This window comes from Eptesicus fuscus, chromosome 16 (assembly GCF_027574615.1).
Source record: "Eptesicus fuscus isolate TK198812 chromosome 16, DD_ASM_mEF_20220401, whole genome shotgun sequence".
In the NCBI taxonomy this organism is placed as follows: Eukaryota; Metazoa; Chordata; class Mammalia; order Chiroptera; family Vespertilionidae; genus Eptesicus; species Eptesicus fuscus.
Genome location: NC_072488.1, coordinates 42,818,291 through 42,842,580, shown reverse-complemented (window position 1 = coordinate 42,842,580; position 24,290 = coordinate 42,818,291). Strand labels below are relative to the sequence as shown.

General features: G+C 53.1%; 1 protein-coding gene across 1 annotated transcript; it reads right to left on the bottom strand.

Moving 5' to 3' along the window:
• Positions 1–1,845: 1,845 nt before the first annotated feature.
• On the bottom strand, positions 1,846–22,135 carry ATP6V1B1 (ATPase H+ transporting V1 subunit B1). Its single transcript, XM_008147486.3, has 14 exons — positions 22,018–22,135; positions 17,516–17,571; positions 9,431–9,529; positions 9,135–9,228; positions 8,458–8,535; positions 7,453–7,592; positions 6,389–6,490; positions 5,715–5,812; positions 4,352–4,475; positions 4,034–4,184; positions 3,710–3,792; positions 2,783–2,887; positions 2,423–2,552; positions 1,846–2,251 (listed from the first exon to the last, which is right to left on the bottom strand). The coding sequence occupies exons 1-14, from the start codon at positions 22,133–22,135 to the stop codon at positions 2,088–2,090; spliced, it is 1,542 nt and encodes a 513-aa protein (XP_008145708.2). The 3' UTR covers positions 1,846–2,087.
• Between the last annotated feature and the right edge of the window lie 2,155 nt (positions 22,136–24,290).

Here is a 24,290-nt window from a genome sequence, read left to right as displayed (position 1 = left end):
CAGCATTATTTATTATAAGCCAAAAGTGGAAACAATCACATGTCCATAAACTGATATATGGATAAACAAAAGGCGGTCTATCCATGCTGTGGAATATTATTTGGCAATAAAAAGAAATGAAGTAATGATACATGCAACAACATGGATGAACCTTGAAAATATTATGCTAAGTGAAAGAAGCCAGTCACAAAAGACCACATATTGTGTGATCCCATTTAAATATATTTGTATTGATTTCAGAGAGGAAGAGAGGAGAGAGAGAAATATCAGTGATGAGAGAGAATCATTGATCTGCTGCCTCCTGCATGCCCCACACTGGGGATCAAGCCCACAACCTGGGCATGTGCCCTGACTAGAAATCTTACCGTGACCTTCTGGATCATAGGTCGACACTCAACCACTGAGCAACACTGGCCCGGCTGTATGATCCCATTTATATGAAATGTTCAGAATAGGCAAAGCCTAGGGCTTGGGAAGGGGCAGAACAGGGATTTGAGGGGTTGGTTAGCAGTACAGCGTTTCTTTTTGAAGCAATGAAAATGTTCTAAAATTGATTGTGGGGATGGTTGCACAACTCTGTGAATATATTAGAAGTTGTTGAATTGTACAGTTACAAATTGGTAAATTGTAGAGCAGGCGTCCTCAAACTACGGCCCGTGGGCCACATGTGGGTGTTTTTGCTGTTTTTTTTTTTTTGTTTGTTTGTTTTTTACTTCAAAATAAGATATGTGCAGTGTGCATAGGAATTTGTTGATAGTTTTTTTTTAAACTATAGTCCGGCCCTCCATCGGTCTGAGGGACAGTGAACTGGCCCTCTGTTTAAAAAGTTTGAGGACCCCTGTTGTAGAGTATGTAAATTCAATCTCAATAAAACTGTTATTAAATGAAAACAACCCTATGTGGATACCCAAAAGCTTTCCCTAAATGGCTGTGAGTTGTCATGGGAATGGGACTTTTATTCCCAGGGTCTCCTTTGATGTCAGTTCTTGATCCAAAAATTCTGGCTGGTTCCACAACACAACGACCCAGAAATGGAACTCAGCCCTTTTTCTGAGGTTCCATTCCTCCAATCCTCCTTGCCTCTTAGGAAGTGTTCATGGCTACATTGTAGATGGGGCAGAGGAGACAGGAGGGATGGTGTCATAGAAGGGCAGGCAGCTTTCAAAGCAACATCCAGTATTCTGGATGAGCTTCACCCATTTTTTAAAATATATTTTATTGATTTTTTTTTTTTTTACAGAGAGGAAGGGGGAGGGATAGAGAGTTAGAAACATCAATGAGAGAGAAACATCGATCAGCTGCCTCCTGCACACTCCCCACTGGGATGTGCCTGCAACCAAGGTACATGCCCTTGACCAGAATCAAACCTGGGACCCTTCAGTCCGCAGGCCGACGCTCTATCCACTGAGCCAAACCGGTTAGGGCTCTTCACCCATTTCTAATTGGGGGCTTCTCCTCAGCCTTTCACCCCCCTCCCCATGTCACTCAGGCTCTCTCTCCAGCAACTCCCCCTCCCTTCCTGTCACCGAACTCTTCCCTAGCATCTCTCAGACAGAGCTGATTAGGATCAGACAAATCTTTTGTGGCCTGGAGCCCATCCCCCACCCAAGAAATGTATCAAGATATTTCTTACAAAGATAAATATCTCCCAAAGAGAAATTCTGTTGTCGGCTGTAAAAGACACTAATTGTGGCTAGGGTTTCTGGTTTGTTTTTAAAGTGGAGAGAATAGTTTAACAAACCTCCTGTACCCATCACCTGCAGCTTGAACCATTGTCAACGCTTTGCCAATCTTGTTTTCACATGAGATAAACTCTTCATCTCAATTACTTTTCACTTAGGAGCTTTTAAAATGCAAATACAAATGCTCTTATCAGAACAAGACGTAGAATACGGGCTTGACCATCTGTTCTTTCCCAGCGCTAGGAGGCCAGGGAGAGGGATGGAGCGTAGCCGGCGGGGGCTGAGGGTGGCGCGGTTGGCTCAGGTGTATGGAACCTGGAGGATTGGGGGGCGGGGGGAGCGAGAGGAGGGGTGCTTGGATGAGACGCGGAGGGCAGGGGTCCCAGGATGGTGCTGAGGGCGGGGCTAGAAGGCGGTGTCGGACGTGGTGTCCTGCGGCGCCCCCTCGCGGGAGTAGAACTCGTCGATCACGCTCTGCGGAATGCGCTTCAGCATCTCCTTGGGGAAGATGCGCAACAGCTTCCAGCCCAGGTCCAGCGACTCGAACACCGAGCGGTTCTCATAGGGGCCTAGGGACCGAGCACGAGTGTCAGTGTGTGTGTGTGTGTGTGTGTGTGTGTGTGTGTGTGTGTGTGTGTATGTGTGTATGTGTGTGTGTGTGTGTGTGTGTGTGTATGTGTGTGTGTGTGTGTGTGTCTCGGGGTAAGGGGGTTACTGCCTGAACGCCCCAAGCGCCTCACCCTGGTTGATGAAATTCTTTTCGAACTTCTGCAGGAATTCCAGGTAGAGCAGGTCCTCCGAAGTGAGCGCCTCTTCCCCCACCACTGCCTTCATGGCCTGCACGTCCTTCCCGATGGCGTAGCAGGCGTACTGGGGCGGGGGGGGGGGGGGGGCAGCGTGGGTAGGCGGGCACCGCAGGCTCCTCACCTAAGCCCTGGGGCCTCCGATAGGGCTGGGCTAGGGAGCCACTTTCGGGGAGGGATTTTGCCAGGAGAAAAGCTTGTGGTCTAGATAGGTCTCAGACCTTCAGCATCTGAAGCCAGTCCCCCCTCTTCCCCCAACCTCCACCTCCTGGAGCCCCTGGGCCCGCTCCTCCCTACCAGCTGATTAGAGACATCGCCATGGTCCTTTCTTGTCATGCCCTCGCCGATGGCGGACTTCATCAGTCGCGACAGGGAAGGGAGCACGTTGATGGGGGGGTAGATCTGGGGGAGCAGGAGGCGTGGCCCAAGGCAAGGTCCAGACTTTCCCCTCCTTCCCACCCTGCTATCCCCCCACCCACCCCCTGGTGGTCAGGGGTCCCCCTTCATGCTGAAGAGAAGTGGGTCACACCGCCCTCCTTCATCTCTCACAAACCCCAGGGGTGGGTGTGTGGGTGTCTGCACGTCCAGGGGGAGATGACATGAGAGCAGTGAATGAAGCCTCACTATTTCAAAAAGGTTGATGGTTGGATGAAACCAGGTTGAAGCCTAAGTTAGTAGCTACACAGAAAGAACCTGCCCAGCAAAGAGGAAAAAGTCATGGGGGTTGCCTTGAACACGTGGTCTAACCCAGTGGCCGGCAAACTGCGGCTCGCGAGCCACATGCGGCTCGTCTGTTGACTAATGAGTTTGCCGACCACTGTTCTAACTCATTGGCACATTATTTACCACCTACTCATGCCAGCTACCCATTGTTTTCTGTTCGGAAAAGGGAAGAGAGATGGTGTTTCTTTAGTATCTACTATCTGCTACGTGCTTTCTGTTTGCCAACCTATTTTATCTTCCAAAGTGCAACTGTGTGATAAGTATTGTTATTCCCATGTTAGAGGAGAGGAAACTAGGATCAGCGAGGTGGAATGATTTCTCAGGTTCCTAGAGCCAGGTCGTCTGGATTCTACCCAGACCTGCGCTCTGTGCCTGAACCACAGGCTTCCTGGGGGTCACCTCCTGTGTGGGGTTAGCCTTGCCTGGCTACTCCTAATTCACGGAGACCTGAGGCACAGGAGGGGGTGGAGAGAGCAGAAGGTGGTGGGGACGGGACAGTACCTGTCTGTTATGAAGCTGTCTGTCCACATAGATCTGCCCCTCTGTGATGAAGCCGGTCAGGTCTGGGATCGGGTGGGTGATATCTACGAGGAAATTCACCGGCCTCAGTGTAGATGGGGACCAGGTCTCCACCCACTCAGGGCCATCTGGGTCCTTTCCCATCGTGGGAGTGAAGGAGTAGATGGGGGCAAGCAGAGGACAGTATCTACCCTATGGAGGAACAGAACTCCTGCACATCTGGGCAAGGAAGCTCCGGCTCTTTAAGTGGGGGTGGGGAGAGAGGGCAGGGGCCTGCGGAGAGCAGTGGGCAGTGAGGAGGCTCACCGTCATTGGGCATGGTGAGGATGGGGATCTGAGTGATGGATCCGCCCCGGCCGGACACACGGCCGGCCCGCTCATAGATGGTGGCCAGGTCTGTGTACATGTATCCGGGGAAGCCTCGGCGCCCCGGCACCTCCTCTCTGGCAGCTGAGACCTGCACCATCCATGGGCATTGGGGTAAGAAGGGGGTGAGAGGCTGAGACAAGGAATGGTGAACGGAGGCTCGGTGACTATGGGAAATGGACGGGGCCCGGCCTGGGTGGGTGAGCTCCGGGGTGCAGGGGCTGGGATGGACCTGACGCCCTTCACCAGCCACCTCACCTCCCGCAAGGCCTCGGCGTAGGAGCTCATGTCAGTGAGTATGACCAGCACGTGCTTCTCACACTGGTAGGCGAGGAATTCCGCAGCGGTCAGTGCCAGGCGAGGGGTGATGATCCTCTCGATGCTGGAGACGCGGTCAGGGTTAGAGTGCCTGTGCTCTGTGCAGCCCCAGGACCGAGTGGGAAGGGACTGGGGAGCTGGGACTGTGCAGAGCAGCAGAGGCGTGGACACGACCAGCCCCTCTCGCAGCCCCCAGGTCAGGGCTGTGGCTCCCGGGAGTGGGCACTCTACCAGGTCCCCCACTCTCGGCCCGTGGTCCAAGGGGGGAAAGAAACAGAGGCTGGGGCAGGCAGGGAGTTGGGTGAGAGTGGGGCGGGCAGGCCTAGGAGTATCTGAGGAGGATGACAGCGCCCCGTTTCTGTGGCCTGAAGGTGAGAGGCTCTGGCACATCAGAGGGAGGCCTCTTGCCCTGGGGCATCCGCCCTGGGGTCAGCTGGAGCCCTGTCACTGCTGTCCTTTCCTCACTGTCCCCCACGGTTCCGAGCACTTAGTGTGACTGCTGGGCCCTGGCCACCCCTTTCCGCTCAGCATTCCTGAGTCCTGGGGTGGGGTGGGGGTAGGGGGCGGGCTGGTGGCTGTGGGTCCCTCCTTTGGTGATGTCATCCCGGCCTCCAGAAGTCTGTCCCGTGGTTTTGGGAGAACTCTCAATACCCAGGACAGTTCATTAGAATTTTTTTTTTTCCATCCACTTGACCCCCACTTTAAACGCACATTTTCTAAAGTTTAAAATAGCAGTATTTTTTTGAAACAAATGGTTTAGGGCAGTGGTCAGTTGGCAAACTCATTAGTCAACAGAGCCAAATATCAACAGTACAATGATTGAAATTTCTTTCGAGAGCCACATTTTTTAAACTTAAACTATATAGGTAGGTACATAGGGAGTTATTAACTTAATTAGGGCACTCCTAAGCTGGCCTTTGCTAAACACTCAAGGGGCCAAAGAGCCGCATGTGGCTCGAGAGCCGCAGTTTGCTGACCACTGGTTTAGGGAAACATCTCGTTAGTGGTGACTTTTTGGAAGGATGAGGAGCCCTGACTCGGGACCGTGGTTGATCGCAGGCTGTGGGGGGAGCAGAGGGACTGCAGGAGGCAGGCAGGGTGGTGGTCCAGCTCCCTCTGTCTCTTCCTGAGCGATTCCTACCCCTTACCAGCCTCAGGTTTCCCCGCTGCACAACAAGGGCTTGTTCTCCCAGCCCTGGCCCCTGGCTGTAGCTCTGGGAAACCCCTGAGTCCCTGGACTCTGGGTCCTGGAAGGGGTCAAGGCCCGCTGCCTCAGGGCAGTCGGCACCAGGAGAGGACTCACGTGGGGTCGTTGGCCAAGTTCAGGAAGAGGCAGACGTTCCCCATGCTCCCATTCTGCTCAAAGTCGGACTTGAAGAACCTGGCCGTCTCCATGTTCACCTGGACACACAGCAGGGAAGGCTGGGGGCGGGCCCTGTGGCCGGAGGGCGGGGCCAGGCCCCTCCTACCTCTTCTCAGTAAAGCCTGTGGACAGACTGTCTAACCGTCACAGGAGTGACCCTGGGGTGGAGAGGGCAGAGCTGGTTCGCTGCCCAGTCCTGGGTAGGGTCTCATCAGACCCCAGAGTGTCAGGCTTCTCCAGGGTGAGCTCTGCTCAGTGCCATCCCGCCTTCTGGGCCAGCTGCTTCCCATTAACTTCCTGCCCACCCCCCACACCCGGGCCTTTGTATCTGCCCCCCCCCCCCCAAGCTGTCTTGTCTCCCCAAATTCCCTTGTGGACTCACCTTATAGCTGCCATGGCCTTTGGGGTGCCCTGAGGGACACATGGCCCTTGTCACTGAGCCCACCGCACCCCTTGTCATGCTCTTGCCTCTTCCACCTACAGGCCCAGACGCTGACAGCTTCTCTCGGAGAAGGAGTGTGCCTCCCTCGGCAGATCAGGCCATGCCAGGGGCCCAGGGAGACAAGGCTGCCCACCCACAGCTTCCAGAACTTGCCACCTGCCAGCCCTCTTACCCCCATGGCTGCAAAGACGATGGCAAAGTTGTCGTCGTGGTAATCCATCACGGCCTTGGATTTCTTCACTAGCCCGGCCTGGCGGCAGATCTGGGCAGCGATCTGGGGGGAGGGGATGGAGGGTTAGGAGGAAGGACGTCAGAGCCCTCCGCTCAGAGAGCCATTGGGGAGGGTGGACGGGGCAGTCCCCAGTCTGTCCCCTGCCAGGACTTCAGTGGGAGGGACCCACAGAGATGAAAGGGCTACCCCAGCTCCTCCCACGGGAGACACTGCCCTGGTCTGCGGCTACTAACCGGCTGAGGGTGCCTGTCAAGAGGAGCAGGCGGAACCACGGTGCCAGAGAGCAAGGGCCTCAGCCTGGGTGTGGGGCAGCTTGGCCTTCAGAACCCCTGCGCCTCCCCCACCACCCCCCCACCACCCCGCCCACCAGCCTGCTGGGCTTTATCTGGGCCCAGACTTGCCCTGGACGGACGGCGGGGTGAGGAGTTGGCAGCCACACAGACCAGACGTGTGTGTGAGGTGGAGGACAGGGGTGCTATGCCCTCTGGCCACTCAGACAGTTCGAGGGTGAGCTGGGGCACAGCCGGGAGTGTCGGGGGGGGGGGGGGGCGGGGGCAGGGGAGGAGCATCGGGCACCCTGTCACCCCCGCTGCCACTCTTGGTGGCAGAGGCGGGCAGGGACCTGCCCAGGGGGGGTCGGGTGGCCGTGGGGCTGGCATGAGAGGGGTTCACTCGGTGCACGGAGTAAAGCCCGTGACAAGGCCCAGTGGGTAGAGCTGACAGCTGAGCAGAGCTGTCGCCACGGGGCTACCCATGGGCTCTCTCGTGAGCCAGTGAGCGCCCCACTCGCTTGGGCAGAGGTGTGAAGACCTGCCTGGGGACGACGAGGAGTCCTGTGCACCCTGCAGACCTGGGTTGCCAGAGGACCGTGCCAGTCTGGATGCCGAGGAGCCCCGCGCAGCGGACCCTGCCTACGCAGCAGAGGCCCTCCCGCTCACCTGTGATCGCCCGCCTCTGCCCTGTCCCATGTCCTTGGTGGTGCCTGGGGGCTACCCGGGCCTTACCTCATTGTGGGGGAGCCCGGCTGCTGAGAAGATGGGGATCTTCTGGCCCCGGGCAATGCTGTTCATGACGTCGATGGGCGAGATGCCCGTCTGGATCATCTCCTCCGGGTAGATGCGGTCGTAGGGGTTGATGGGCTGGCCTGGGAGACGGCAACCAGGGACCTGTGCTCAAGGGTTCAAGTCCCCCCTTGCGCTCCCCAACCCTCCTCCACCTCCAGAGCAGCACTGTGGACAGCATTCTCTGCCGTGATGGAAATGGGCTCCACGGCACCACCTCCGAGGGGAGCTACTGAGCCCGTGAAATGTGGTTTTGGTTTCTTTTTATTGAGGGAGTTTGTTAAGTAGCCCCATGTCCAGTGCCCCCCTGGACAGTGCCGCCCTGGGACACTGGAAGCCACAAGGGGGCGGGAGCTCAGGCCGAGGGCCCCATGGTCAGAGCCGGGGCCTCCTCCAGACTGACAGGGCTGTGCAGGGTTAGGACGACCTGGGGGTGGGCTCAGAGGCCTCCTGTTTGAGGGGATATGTGTTCTGTGCTCTGCCTCTGACTCGCTGTGTGACCTTGAGCCAGCCAAGAGGTCCTCCATCACACCCTCAGTAAACAGATGTGTTGGGGTCGGAGGACTCAAGACAGCCAATGGGTTTGCCAGAGACTGCCTGTGCAAGCCACCCAGCCAGCTCTCCTGGGCGGGGCCAGGGAACCGGAAGGCAGGGGCGTGGTGGTCTTGGGGCACCTGTGGAGCCCTGCCCAACGATGATGGCATCCTGCGCACTCATATGGAGTGCTGATGGCAGTACTTCAGGGTGAGGGGCCCTGGGGGTTCAGAGGGCCTTTGCCGCTCTCCTGTCACACGCCATTGGCCATGAGTCTGATCGGCCCTGGAGGTGAGCCCTGGCCTGTGTTCGGTGCGGAACGTCCGAGGACAAGCTGGCAGAGGTGATGGCTGGGCGTGGGGAAGGTGGTTGAGGGCTGGATCCCAAGAGCCAGTGGGCTCCCCGGTCACTCACCATTGATATCGAGGAAGTCCTCGGCCATGACCATGGGCCCCTTGTCAATGGGTTTGCCAGAGCCATTGAAAACCCGACCTGGGGGTGGGCAGGGGCATTGGAGAACGCGCAGGGCCAGCCCTGGGTCCCTCCCTGCTGCCCACCTCCCACACCACCACCAGCGCCCACCTGCCCCCCACATGCCAAATGCTCTGTCTCTTTCCCCCTCAACCCTCGGTGACCCCCAGAGAGCTGGCTACAGTGACTGTCTCCTTGAGAGCCTTCCTTTCTTTCCTGGAAACCTTCATAGGCAAGGCCTTGGCCCAGAACAACCACTCTCATGGGGTGATTTGGGGGGCTGGGAAGAGGGGAGGGCCAGGTAGAGCAGATCTTGGGAGAAAATTAGGGGATGTGCAGTCCATGTCAGGCTGACCCCATATAGATGGCTGCCTGCTGTGCCTCTAGTTTACTGAGGCTGCCTTCCTCATTCACGGAACACCTGCTGTAGTCAGGCCCTGACCTGGGGCGAGAGTCAAAGAGAGAAGAAGATGTGACCCCTGACCTCACAGAGTTCACAGGTGAGGCAGACATGTACACAGGCAGTGACAATGCAGCGTGCTAAATGCTTGGTGGAGACGTTGGATGGCAGGACAGACAAGCATACCCACCCTTGTCCCACCCCCACCCCCACCCCTCACCCAGCATGTCCTCTGACACCGGAGACCGGAGGATGTCCCCTGTGAATTCGCAGGTGGTCTTCTGAGCATCAATGCCAGAGGTCCCTTCAAATACCTATGGGACAGGAGGTTAGCAACTCTAATAAGGGGCTTGCACGAGAGAAGGGGCCCCCATTCTCCCATTTATGCCCAGCGCTGAGCAAGGCACTCTCAGGAAAATGGGACATTTCCTGCCGTTGGAGCTTGGCAGATAATGTGGGAACTTTGTGGGTGTATTCATTTATTCAACCAGCCAGCATCTCATTGACACCACTTACCTGAACAATTGCCTTGCTCCCAGACACCTCAAGCACTTGCCCACTCCTCTGAGTCCCATCTGGGAGGGTGAAGTTGACGATCTCAGCATACTGGGCGAACTGGCAGGAAGGCAGAGCAGCCCAGAACAACGCTAAGACCAGAGGTGAAGCTCCTGTCCCCTCCCAGCCCTCCTTGGTCAAGTCCCAAGCTTCTGTCCCCCCTCTTGTGCTCAGACACTGTGGGAAACAAACTTGAGGGCAAGTTTGAATTCTTTTCCGCAGGCAGTATACCTGAATGGGTAGAAGCACCAACTTTAGAGTTGGAAGACTAGAGTTCGAATTGAAGCTCTGATGCTTAGAAGCTGTGCCGCCTTGGGAAGTTATAGAATCTCTCTGAGCCTTAGTTTTCTCATCTTTAAAACGGGGATAATAATAATAATAGCTACTTCAGCCAAAACCTGTTTGTCTCAGTGGATAGAGCGTCGGCCTGCGGACTGGGGGGTCCCGGGTTCGATTCCGGTCAAGGGCATGTACCTTGGTTGCAGGCACATCCCCAGTGGGGAGTGTGCTGGAGGCAGCTGATCGATGTTTCTCTCTCATCGATGTTTCTAATTCTCTATCCCTATCCCTTCCTCTCTGTAAAAAAGCAATAAAACATATTTTTTTAAAAAAATAATAGCTACTTCACAGGGCTGCTATGGGGGGTGGGAAGAGATAACATATGTAAAGCTATTATGTTATCATAATAGCACCTCATAACAGCTCAATACAATTCAGTAGCTATGATGGCTGTTTAGGTCTGTGGGATGGTCCAGTTGCCGCTGGAGACTAACAGAACACACTGTGCACACTCCAGGAGCCAGGTTCCCCATCTTACCCATGTCTAGAGGAAGCTACGAGCCGGGTCAGGGAAGCTGGGCTGGGCCCCTCCACACTGACACTGGTCCTCAGCTCCCATCAGCACCCAGAGAGCTAAGTCCCATACCTACACTTTCTTTCCAAGGGAAATGCTGGAGAGAATGCATAGCATTGTCTAGGCTCCCTCAACTGGCTTCAGGGAGTAAGTTATAATCTTAAGCCAATAAAAATAAATGGTAAAAAGACAACTCCCCTCCCTACAAAGTTTCTAATATTCTGGAAAATCAAAGTACTTTTCTAAATACTCCTTGGACATGAGAGGAAAGAAAACAAATGACAGGTGAAATAGAAGAGACTAAAAAGGCATCACTTCGTGTCATGACCGATAGAACACATCAAGCTGCGCCATGTTTTCTGATCATAATCAGAGGAAGACAGAAATCAGTAACAAGACAGGCACAATTCATACTTTGGGGGAATTTAAAGGCATTCTAAATATAGACGAATGTATTTAAAGGCATTCTAAATATAGAAGAATTAGAAAACATTTAGTACTAAATAATAATGAAAACCTACATATCAACATATATGTGATGCATGTAAAGATTTATGCTTATATCAAAAAAGATAAAAGGTTGAGGAAACTAAAAAGAACAGCATTAAAACTCCAAGAATGTAGAATAAATAATAAAAGGGCAGAAATCATTAACAGAGAAAAACATATAATAGAGAAGATCAACAAAGCCAATAGGTTCTTTGAAAGCCTAATGAAATAGATCTCTGGCAACACTGATTTAAAAAAAAAAAGCAGGCATGAATAAATAATTGTTGGAACAAAAAAGTCAAAAGAAGCTATACTAATAATACTGAAAAGGTAATAAAAGGAATTATGAACAACTTTATGCAATATATTTCAGAACTTAGATGAAATTATTAAAGTCTTAGCAAAATTCAACTCAAATCAAAACCAATTAAAAACAAAATGAAAAGTCAGAATATTCCTATAACCATTAGGATATTAAATAGTTTAAAATTTTTCCACGAAGGAGACACCGTCCAAGGTCCTTTTACCAGAGAGTTCTAACAACTAAGGAACAAATAGTTTGAAACTCATTCAAGCTTTTCAAAAGACTGGAAGAAAGATATGATCTTTAATTCATTTTTTGAGGCAAGCATAACCTTGTTGCTGAAATAAGAATTGTGGAAAAATTATAGGCAATCTTACTCATAAACATAGAGACCAAAATCCTAAACAAAACTTTAGCAAACCAAGTTCAGCAATGTATATATTACATATCTATATGTCTATATATCTATATATACACAAGTTATAATTAAACAAAATCATAAAAAATCTTTTAAAGCAAATATGAAAACAAACACAAACAAGTAAAAATAATAAAAACCAAGTTGGGATTATTCTAGGAATTCAAAACTAGTCTAATTTTAGAAAGTCTATTCATGCAATTTCTTTATTAGTGGATAAAAAGGTTTTAAAAACTTATGGTCATCTGAAACATTTTTTTAAAAAGTTAAAAACCCTCAAAACTATCCATGATTAAAAACGAAAGACAAGAACAGGGATCGGGAGGTCAGATATAAGGTGATGAAAGGAAACTAGACTTTGGGTGGTGAACACACAATGCAACATACTAATGATGCATCACAGAATTGTACACCTGACATTTATATAATGTGTTAACCAATGCTGCCCCAATAAAGGTAATTTTTAAAAATGTAAGAACAAAACTACTCTATGAAAACAGAGAATAAAAGGGAAATTCCTTAACCCCCAAAAGTATCCCCCAATCTGAAAATATTATCCTCAATGGTATAACGTATAAACATCCCTTTTAAAATTAGGAGCAAGACAACACCTGCTGTCATCATTCTGTTCAGTGTGCACTGGAGGAACTAGACAAAGTAATAAGATGAACAGAAAATGAAGATTAGAAGGAAACAAAACGGCAAAATGAAAATCCCCAAATCCTAAACCAATAAAAAGCATAGCCCTCCAAACACTGTAGACCAAGATGCAGAAATGATAAATTGGTACTCAGTAAATCAATCAGCGTATTAAATAAATTACAAGTAGGGTTTATTCCAAGAATGCAAACCTAGGTCAATCAACATTAGGGAATTTGCCAACAATTGACAGCATAATAATAATAATAATAGGGAGTTTGTTAATGTAAGTGAGAAGAAAAACTCCATAGGCTTAGGTAAATAGAAACTTAAAAGGTGTTTGACAAAGTTCGGCAGCTGTTTCTAATACGATTTTATGTAAAACAGGAGCGGAAGGCAACTCTTTGAACACTAGACTATTTACCAAAACCAACATCAACATCCTGGTAAACGGTGAAATGCTAAACATTTTCATTTCCAGTAAAATCAGTAACACAGAGCCGCCTGTATCACTGTTGTTACTTAATTTTGTGTTTTTTTGGGGGGGAAAAAAACCTCCAAACAACCAAACCAAACCAAACAAAAAGAAAAAGAAAAAAGTATGCCAAAACCATAAATAATGTTCTTTTTTATTTTTTTAAGTGGTCAGAGGAGGAGACTCTATTCTTCAAAAATGTCAAAGTCTCTCTGGAAATGTTCCAGATTATAGGAGACTAAACAAACATAATGACATAATGACCAATAGCAAGAGACATAATTTCCTTTACGTGCACGTGATATTATAGAGCTAGAAGAACCCAAGAGGCTCTAGTCAAAACAAAAACAAAACGACAAACCCCCGGATTAATAAGAGAATTTGGCTGAATACAAAATAAACATATAAAAATTAAATGCTTTTTCTTCCTTTTCTAGCAACAAGCAGAAGAGGAAATGAAAAAAAGCATTCCATTCACAATAGGGCCAAAACTCATAAAACGTTGGAAATAAATTTAACAAGAAAGATATGAGAAAAATAATAAAATTTTATAGGACATAAAACAAGCCCTGAATAAATGGTGAACAACACTGTTTTTCAAGTCAGAATGACTTACCATCATAAAAATATAAATCCTTTCAAGAAGTATATAAATTAAATGCATTCCCAAAAGATTCTTGTTTCTCCTGGAATTTAAAATGACCTTAATATTCAAATAAAAATGTCTGAGAATATCCAGAAACAGTTATAGGAAAGATCAGGGGTAGATTGCCTTAGCGGTGCGTGTTGGTGTGAGCAGACAAATGGGTAAGTGGGACAAACTAAAGAATCTGGAGACAGAAGCCAGGTTTTAGGGACTAAGTATGGCATGTTAGTTCACAGGGGGGAAATAATTTATTGAACAAATGGTGCTAACATAACAGGTACCTACTGAGAAAACGCCCACATTAGAAACACAAATACATTCCAGGCATGTAAAAATTATATATATAAAGCTAAGACAAACAAACAAACAAAAGTCCTAGAACAGCTTTCCTTCTTCTCCTTCTTTCTGAATAACCCAGTTAAAAGCAGGATGAGAGAGATGGCTTTAAGACAAGACATCCAGAAGCCATCAATGAAAAACTGGAAATGTTGGATGATATAAACATTTTTCCTTTCCATTTGGTAAAGATACCATACACAGATGTGAACAATAAACAAAGCGCTCCCTCGACTCCAGCCCTACAGCTCACAGAGTGAAATCTAAACAGATAAAAAGATGCTCATTCCCCCTCGTCCTCAGGGAAAAAGGCGCAGAAAAGCAAGCCAGGACTCATTTTCATCTATGTGACAGACAAAATGAAAGCAGAGAACATAATCAGGGTGGGCAAGGGTGTTGAGAAGTGAGTCCTCTCTTATAGGGTTGGTAGGAATGTGAGTTACCTGAATCTTGCTGGGATAAACCCCAAACTGTCAATGTCTATTTAAAAATAAATATACACTTTGAGCCAGCAATTCATTTCAGGGCATCTATCCTATAGCAGCCATAAATACCTCAGTATAAAGAGGATATATATTGTTGTACTATTTGGAACAGCAAAACCCAGAAACACACTGTCTATGAGTAAATCACAGGACATCCATACTATCCCCTGCTATGCTGCTAGAAAAAAGAATGAGTAAAATGTGCATCTATTTGATGTTTTAAGAGACTGACACCAATGTAAACCTCTGACATGCCTATATTTGCCAATATATAGCAGGATGTTTACATGGGTTATTTCAATAGGTTAGGGGAAGATAGTTAAAGTTCGTGTGTCTTTTCTTTGTTTCACTAGATCCAAGGAGCATTTTTAAAAAATTAAAATGTAATAAACATTTGGAACATGTTCAAATGGTTATTCACCATCATTACTATCATCGTATCCCCTGCTCTTCACAAATTAGTGACCTTAATGGCCAGGGAGGCGGGGCGGATGGCTCAATTTGCCAACCGGGTGTGACCAGCGAGGGGTCCCCACTCCCCCGGGCACCCCTGCTGGGGTTGAACCTGAGGCAGGAGGGTAGGCAGCACTGACAGTCACCGAGGGAAGCTCTGGCTTGGGTCCCTCCTCGACCTGTGAAGAAGATGCCTGGAAGGCGACCAGATTCTCCTCAAAACCACCCCTGAGACCCTTTGGAGTGGGGGTTTTGGGGGAGGGGGCTAGGCCCAAGAGGAATGAATGCTCAGGGGTCCGCGGGGCGGCTAACTCCCAGCCGTCTTTGGCTTCTCCGCCACAAGAGGGAGCCCGAGAGCAAGGGCTGTGTGGCCTGGGCCGCGAGAGAAATGAGTCCCGGCTCTATTCCCTCTGCTGCTATCTGAACCCGCCACCGGCCTCTTCGCGGAGCTGATGGTGGACCGCTGACCTCCGGAGGAAAACTGCTGGACGGAGCAGAGGCCAGAGTGGGCCCGAAGGAAATCAGACAACGGGCCCCATAGAAACCAGGCAGCAGGGTGATAAAAAGGCATCCTTTTAATGTGGGTTTATGTGGGCGAGCGAGGGTGGGAGGAAAGGAGAGTGAAGACGGAGAGGCCCAGTGTGCGTCCCTGAAACATGAAATCGGAGAAAAGGAACTTTAAATAGCACAGTGACACAGTAGGAAGAACTGTCAGAACCATCACACCCAGGCATGGGACGTGCAGCCTGGGATCCTTCAGGAGGAGAAGGCCAGGCTCTGGGTGTTCCTGTGTGGATGTGGGTATCCATTTGTAGGGAGTGGTGGGCACAGCCACTGAGTTCGGAGCAGATTTCCATGGAGCGACAATGAGCTTTCAACGGGAGGAGCGCGTTTCCCAGCCACCTACTGAGCAAGCCTGATTCCCTCGACTCTCACTGTCGTTACCAAGAGCATTGCAGGGAGTGGGGACAGTACAGGACAACCCATCTCCTCTGCTGGGGAGTCAACTGGGTTCTCAACCAGCCCTCTCTCAAGCACGGGGCAGCTGCTGTACACACTCGGAGGGTCAGGGAGTTCATAGGAAGACTGGCAGGAGCTTGCACCTGGGAAAATCAGATGAAACTGTGGGAACTACCCAGAAAATGCACAGGGACATGAATACATACCTTCAAACGTTTGCATGCAAGTTCAAGGCCCTTGTTCCCTGGGCGTAGAACCTCTGATCTACACAAAATTCTTCCCCCCATATTTTTCTACCTGAGGATGGAAGCAGGAAGTTAATTGCCTGTGTGATTCGATGCGGCCGGGAGGTGGCGCTGTAGAGGAGGAATTGTGGCATTTTGCCCAAGCAACTCCAGAACAGGGAACGGGGTGTGTGTGAGACAGTGACGAGGGGTGCTTAAAGGTGCCTTCTGAACTCATAAAACGAAAACTACCGATTCCTCTCCTTCCCCTCGCAAGCCCAGGGTCCGTCACTCCGTTATCCTGTTCTTTAAGAGTTCCAGACGGATGCGATCATCATAGAACCGTAGGTCTGGGGAGCTAATTCCAGTTTCCTAGTCCGGCCCATTTCACAGTTGAGAAAATGGGTGTCTGCCTAGGTACTGACTCTTCATATGGCAGCGGGTCCTACAGACGGACAGGTAGAGTAGGGAGTGTGGCGGAGGTGGGCGGGGGCAGGAGATGGCACCAATGCTGAGTCAGGCTTATGAGCGCATCTGCCTTCCAGCCAGAGCTATTGCTGGCTGTTCTCAAGGAGAACAATAGTTATACATTTACCGGATGGATCCTCTCGGCAGCACTACGGTCACTTGAGAGATGACGAAACTGGGACCTGCAATCCTAGTTCTGTCAGTTGGGAGTGGGGCCCAATTTTCTGTATTTCTAACAAGTTTCCAGTTGGTGCTGACGTCACTGATCTAGAATTGACAGGTGGCTAGCAGAAGGGTGGGATGGAGCTGGGATTAAAAGTCAAAAAGCCTGAGTCAGACTGTCTGGCCCCAGTGCCACACACATAACGGCTCCACCACACTGCCTCCCAGGGCGTCCCCAACATTAGTGGGTCAAACAGGAATGTCCACTGAATGTGGAATCTGTTTTCCAGAAGTGAGTGGGTCTGATTTCTTTACTATAGTTGGCTCAGGTTTTTTAAGGGTTTTTTTGGGGGGAATATTTTTATTGATTTCAGAGACGGAGAGAGAGATAGAAACATCAGTGATGAGAGAGAATCATTGATCGGCTGCTTCCTGTACAACCCCTACTGGGGATCAAGCCCACAACCTGGGCATGTACCCTTGACTGGAATCGAACCTGGGACCCTTCCGTCTGCAGGCCAACGCTCTATCCACTGAGTTAAACCAGCTAGGGCTGGCCCAGGTTTTGACAGGTCCATATTTAGTCATGCTAATACTTACTTATTCCTTCATCTCATTCACTTATTCATCCTTCCCTTGAACACACTGAGTTCCTACAATGGGCTGGGTGTTCCACAGAAGTGCAGTGAGGGGCTCTGGGAGCTCAGGATGGATAAAACACCACCCATGCCCGATAGGAGGGCACAGAGGGGAGAAGTGGACAGGGAGGTAACATGTTGCCGGGTGGTGACCAAATGCCCCAATGGGTGGGATACTGACAATGAGGCAGTACACAAAGCTGAGGAGGTTACATGCGGCCATTCTAACGATGAAGAAAGAGGCGCAATAGTCTGGATTCCCCAGCTCATTGGTGATAGAAGCAGGTCCCCCAAAGCCTAGAGTGGGACCCCCACTGGAAGGGCAGGAAGGGGAAACTTCGGGTGGCTGGGCGAGAGCTGGGGAGGAAGATGTGGGCGTGAGTGACAGGGGGCACCTAGGGGCAGGGCAATGTAGAAGAAATTCTGCAAATCCTGCCCAGGGGTCAGGGACTCCTGGGGTTTGGCCTTGGTGCCTGGGAAGAGGCGGAAGTCTTACCTTGACCTGGTCCAGCACGACCAGGGGCCCATTGACGCTGCACACGGTCCTGTAGGCTGGGGGAGGAGTGGGGGAGGGTGTCACATCCAGACACACACACACACACACACACACACACACACACGCACGCGCGGGCATCTTTGGCCTTCCCTTCCCTCCCTCTAAGCACCAGCCCCTCCCCTCCCTGGCCTGGGCCATCAGGGTCATTAGCTGTGACAGAGCCAGCCACCATTGCTGTAAGGGTCATGCCCCTGCCTGCAGGGCTCCGCCGCCTCGGACACCTGCAGGAGGCTGGGGGAGGGCCGGGGCCAGGGCAGAGGCCCCTCGGAGTCCTCCCCTCCCCAGCCACACAGAGGCCTTTCTCCTCCCTGAGGCTGCTTCCCCTCCGGCCTCAGCCCCTCCTCACCCACTCCCTCCTCTCTGATCCCCAGTGTTTTCCCAAAGCTCCCGGCCCCCAGCCGTGGCCGATGGCCCTCCCCTGCCCTCACCGGGACCACGCTTCTCTCTGTCACCCCACGCTGCTTGGACACTGTGTGTGGAGGGGGTGCAGGCACCAGGGAGAAAAACCAGCCAGCACCCCTGCTCTGCCAGGAGGCCCTGCCAGGGCGGCTCCGGGACTCCCCAGGTCACCAGGGGCCCGTGGGGGAGGAGAGAAAGCGACCAGGAAGGAGGAAGCAGCCCAGCAGTGGCCGCAGAGACCCACAGAGGGGGAAATGAGCTGCGCTTGCAGGGAGCGATTGGGTTACACATCAGAAACACTTCCTGGCTGCTGTTGGGGCCCCAGGAGAAGCAGCCATGCCAGGCAGGCAGGAAGCCTACTTTGGCTCCTCGAGGGGCTGGCTGAGGGGCCCTGGGGCCCTCCCTCGCCCATACCCCTCGGGTACCGGAGGCCTTCGCTGGGGTCTTTTATAAAGCCCCAACGAGACAACTGGGATGCAGGAAGTTGGCAGGCAGGATGGGCAGGGTCTGTGAGGTCGCTGGGTCACTCACAGGCTGGAGGGACAGCCCAGGGGCGCGTGGTCCACACATCCTTTTAGCAGACGAGGAACACGGGGCCCCTGTCACACAGCTCACAGGTGGCAGAGGAGGGGCTGCGACCCTTCTTCTCAGACACATTGCCTTAGGCACCAAGCCACCCCACACCGAGGAAACCAAAGGGCCCCCCCCGCTCACGCCCCCTGGTGGTCAGACTCCTTACTTTTGTTGGATATGAGTCACTTTCACTGAGACTCGTGTTAGGAAAACCCACCGGGCGATGGTGTTTTGGCCCAGATAACTGCGAGGCTGTCCTGGGTTTAGACAACTAGGAAACTTAAGAACAGGAGGTGGGCGCCACAGGTAAGTCCCTCTTGGGCTTGGGCCTGGAGCAGGGGGGGTACTGGGGCAGGGTGCTGAGCCAGAGGAGCGGGAGGGGCACTTCCTCCATGGGCCTCCCTGAGACTTTGTGGCCTCTCCTCCAGCTGCTGGCCCACCCCCTCTCCATTGTCCTAGCTGACACTCTGGGTTGCACTTTGGGCTGCGGGCTGGTGGAGGGCCCCCCTGACCCTGTCTCCCCACCGCCTTCCCTGTCAAAGACTCAGCAGGGGGCTCTGGCAGCCCACTAATTAGGGCGGCCCAGCCACACACCTGCAGAGTCCTGGGAGCGGGCTGGGGAGGGCGCCCAGGCGTGAGGCCAGGGTGGGGGCTTGGTGGGGGCAAGCCCGGGGCAGCAGGTCCCTCACCTCCTCCCTGATCCTGCTGGAGGGATTAGGGAAGGGGGGCAGGGGCTAGAAGGGGAGGGCTCTTAGAATCAGCCCAAGACCCTGCCGGGTGGAACTCTCAGTTTAACCTCTCTGGCCTTTCAGTTGAGGAAACTGAGGCAGCCAGGGGGTGTGGCACTCAAGCCCCTGGGCAATCTGACCTGGTTCCACCCCTCCAGCCAGGCCACCAGCCTGGCCATCATCACTTCTGCTCATGCTGTGCCCCCACCCCTCACCCTACCAGCCTAGCAACTTGTGCCCCACACCACCAGATAAAGCTCCATGCTGCCTCCTCCCCTGGGGAACAACTCTCGCTCTGGGGGTGGCAAAGGGGCCCCTTCTTCCCTGGAGTGGACATTGCTGGGGTTCACTCCTCACCCCAACTCCACCTCCCCGCTTCTTTCTGGCTCATTCCCTCCCCAGCCACTGAAGTGCCTCAGGCCACCTCCTCCTCCAGGAAGCCTCCTGGATTCACCCCACCCATTGGGCCCGTGAGCCCTGGGCCTGGGAGCCAGCTGCCCTCCTCCTGTGCTCCTTCTGTCTCTACACAAAGTTCTCCTGGAAGTGCTTATAGGCCCCGGGAGAAGGCCAGACTCGGAGGAGGAGTCCGGCCCAGCTTAGGAGGGCAGCAGCTCTGGGTTTTGTGCCTATTCATGCCCCTCCCCCCAGGGAGAAACCCCTCAGGCCCTGAGGAGGAAAGGAGGGAATTGGTGAAAGCTGCAGGTGCTGGGCACAGGGGGAACCCTGCCTGCCCTGGGGGTGGGGGCTGGCAAGGCGGGGCTGGGGCTGGCCCCAGGATGTGCCCTGTGAGGACCCTGGGGGTGGCCTTTGTCATTGCAGTGACATCTCTGACCCAGCTGCGGAGCCTGAAGGGGCTCCCCCTGCGCTGACCCTGGCCTCTGGGTCAGCTGCTGTGTGTGAACACACTTGTCCGAGTGGGGTCCACACAGAGCAACACACTTGCAAACCTGGGGCTCGGGGGGCGGGGGGGGGGACGTTGCTGCCACCCCTGGATTCCAACCTGGGTCAGACTTGACCCAGGGCTTGTTGGCTATAAACAAGGAACCGGCTGGGAGGGATCTGACCGGGGGTGGGGGCGGGGGCGGGGGCGCAGCCTGCAAGGTTCCTGGGAGGGTACATTCCAGGGAGAAGGAAAGCAAAGCATGTCGGTCCAGACTCCAGAACCCACAGCCCACTCAGGCCCCGGGGATCCCGGCAGCTCTCCCGTTCCCACAGGGAGGAGGGATGACGGGAGAAGGGACTGGACGAGGGTCAGCGGACTCCTCTCGGGTCTCCGGGCCTGGGCTCTGGACCCAAATGGGGCCCAGTCACTGCGTATTTCTGGGCCTTGAGGACCCCTCTGCCTTGGGGAGGATCTGGGCCTCCATCCTCCCTGCACCCACACAGGGCAGAGCTGGCAGGGCATCTGGATCAACCTCACACCGCTCCTCTCAGATGCTCCTCAGCGGGATTTACTCCACCCTCAGGGCCTGCTGGGGCCGAAGGAGGTGCCTCCCCCCCTGGACTCCTCCCGGGGCCTTGGGGCTCCGCTCCCAAACGCAGACTGGGCTCTCAGCCGCCTCTCAGGCCACTCCCCCCCCCCCCCCATCAGATGTGTAACTGGAGAGGAGGGAGGGGTGGCTGTGCTAGACCAGCTTCACCCCAAACACACCCTCCTAGCAGCCTCTGGCTCTGCTCAGCTGGTGCTGGCCAGGCCGGTTTCCTCCAGTGGGCTGGGCTGCTGAGAATTCTAGACTAAGCTGGGCAGGGAGAGTGACCTTGGACTAGGAGAGATGGCGGGGGCAAAGGGCTCCCTTTGGTCCTCAGGGCCTCACCGGGTTCTCTGTCCCAGACACCTGAACTTGGGCCACCTCTGCAGGGCAGGCCCTCAAGCCACTGCAGGGCAGGCCCTCTGCAGCCTGCAAAGATGCCCTCTGGCACTCACACCTGTACACCTGGATGCCAGGCGCTCCCCCTCCCCCGCTGCACACACACAGACATGGACAGCACCTGAGCACACCTCCCCGTGTCCTCCCCGTGAGCATGCACGCTTGAGCATATACACCCGCACGTACACACCCTCACCCTGAGTGTACAAGTTGCACACACAGTGTCTCCCTTTCCCACTTTGTCCAAAATGACATAGATACCCACATTTCTTCACTCTGATCACACACACACTCAAGCTGTCACACACATTCACACATATCCTCACAGGAGTGAAGATGGGAACACGCAGGCACGTGCCTTCCCTGGTTACACACACAGACATCCACCCCAGAACGCACACACGGCACGCACCCATTGATGTGACACACGCAGTGTCATGTAGGTCCCATCCAGAGGATGCACACCAGCTCTGCATTGCTACACATCCCCCCAATGAACACTCGACGACACGTTTCCTCATGCTGGGCCTTGATGCATACCCCAAACACACACGTTCACACACACACACACTCTCAGAGGCAGTTGGGTGCTCTCCCTGGACTTGGGGTCTCCATGCAGGTCCAGAGTGATGACAGGGAGCTTCCTGCACCTACCCCCTGCCCTCTCCTCTGGAGTAACCTGGGCTCCGACCCCCATCTCTCCACCTGCCGAGGTGGCTCCTGTGCAGGCAGCTTATGGGATCACCCCACTGGACTGAGAGCCCCCTAGGTCACCCCCCCTCTGGTCCCCCTCTTTCCCTGAGGCTAAAAAGCAGCAGCGTCTGAGGACCAACAGCCCACCCCACGCTCACCCACAGGGGGGGGTCATACTCACTGACACGGGGGTGAGTAATGTAGTTTCGGGTGACCGCCTGCACGTGCTGGCGAGCTGCGCCCAGGTCGCAACCACTGCTGGGGAGCCCCCCAGGCCTACTGTCTACCTCCATGGCCATGGCGAGGTGTGGAGCTGGAGCAGAGTGTCCGAGCCTGCTGACGCAGGTCCAGCACTCCAGACCCAGCCGGAGCCGGAGAGAGCCGACCAGCCTGCCCCCGTGGCTACCCCTCCCCTCTCTCCTCCCCTCCTCCCCCTAGTCAACTGTAAACAGGGAAACTTGGTTTCCTGGAGCAATTCCAGGTCTGAGAGGCGCCCTAGGCCACCTGAAGCAGGAGGATGGGGGAGGGGGGCACCCGGGTCTGGCTGGCTTCTCTCACCGCTTGCGGTTCCTCCACCCCAACCTGCAGCCAGTGTGAACTCATTTCCTCCCCCCGGCCTGGAACTTCAGGTGCTCTTACAGCCCCACACCCCTCACCATATCTCTTCCTGGTCTCCCCCCTCCAATCTTCGCTTCAACGTCCCCACCAGCAACCTGCCGTCACCCTACACCCCTTTCCCTGACCATACGGGGTACTTCTTCCCCTGCACAACCCCATTATCATCTCTTTTTGAACACCTAGGGAGGATCATTCTTGGATCAGCTTCAGTGCCACCTCCTACAGGAAGCCTCCCCTGGATCCTCCAGCACAACAGAGTCACCACACATCTGGTCTCTTGCCTGTGTCGTGCCCTTGAAGGGGACCAAAGTTCTGCCACCCCCAAAGCTGCCTTTTGGGATTTGGGGGATTGATTTTAAACTGGTTATTAAGAAACAAAAGACTCAGAAAGAACCTTTGACCCGCTCCCCGTTCCTGCCTAAGAGATCAGACAGAAAACCGGCTTCAGGAAGGGACCCTTAGCACGACCACCTGAGCATTACTTAGTTAGGCCCCCGCAGGCGCCTGTTGATGAGGCCACCCACCCCCTCACCAGGCCCGTTGGTTTCTGGGTTGCCGAGCCCAAATCTACCTCCAGGGGTTCCGCTCTTCCCCAATTACCTGCGAATCACCCATTTTTGCTTTTAAAATCTAATACCCCACTGCCCCCTTTTCTCCTTTGCCCAAAATAACACATATATCCAGTTTTGCCTTGCTGTCTTTGGAAGAGTCATGCTTTTATGAATGCTAGGTGTGCACGTATTACAATCCCGTTTTCTCCTGTTAATCTCTGGCCATGTGGTTACTAGCCCAGCTAGAAGAACTCAAAAGGTGGGAGGAAACCTATTATGTTTGTAGCCCCCACACCCCTTTGGAGAGTTCTCTTTGGCTGCTGTCCCTGGTCGGTGAGCCCCAGAGTTGAGCCTGTCTCCCCTCCATCAGACTTGGGTTCCTTATGCCTTTCTGTCTCATACTATTGACAGCTCCCTGAGAACCAAAACAGGCCTCTCTCCACCTGGTCACAGAACCTGTCTCATTTCCGATGTTCCACTTCGGCGGCGTCCCGTGCGGCCGGCCTCTCCTGGCATGTTTGGCCCAGGGCAGCAAGGACAAATGGAGGAGCGTCTTCCGGGCGGGGTGGCTGAACGAACGGTGCTTCCCCCGGGGCCAGCGCAGTGCAGCACAGGTCTGCTGGGCAAGGCGGGGTGGACACTGGGTGGTGGCTGGACTTGCCCAACCCCAGCTCCTCCCCAGCCACCCATATGTCTCATTCCAGACTCAGGATTCCCCTCCCAGCACCCCATTCTGGGTGACTCAGGGTAGCCAATTTGAAACCAAATACGGGTACGTGTTTTCCAGAGCAGACTGGGGCAGACTGTTTCTCCCTGAAGAGTCACCGTCTTACCCCGCATCCCCCTGGCCTAAGGACCCATTTTAGGATCCCTCTCTCACCAATCCCCATTCTTTCCAATACCTCTCTTGGGGGCTGGGGCAGGGATGGGGGTGACCAGGAAGGGCTAGCAGGGGGCGCTCTTGGTGGTGACAGACAGTTCCTATTGCTGATTTCAGTGGTGGCCCATGAATCTTACACGAGGGGTGAAATCACGTGGAACGGTGCGCGCATGGTACCAACGTCCATTTTCTGGTTTGGTGGTTACCATAGTTACGGAAGGAAGATGCGACCATTGGGAGGAACTGAGTGAAGGGTACAAGGAGTTTTCTGGACTATCTTTGCAACTTCCTCTACATCTGCAATTATTACAAAATAAAAAGTTAAATGAAAGTTTCTTAAAAATACTCAGATTGCTGTGTCTGTGATGGGTGGGCCTCCCAAAGCAGGTGGGGGGTCTCACCTGG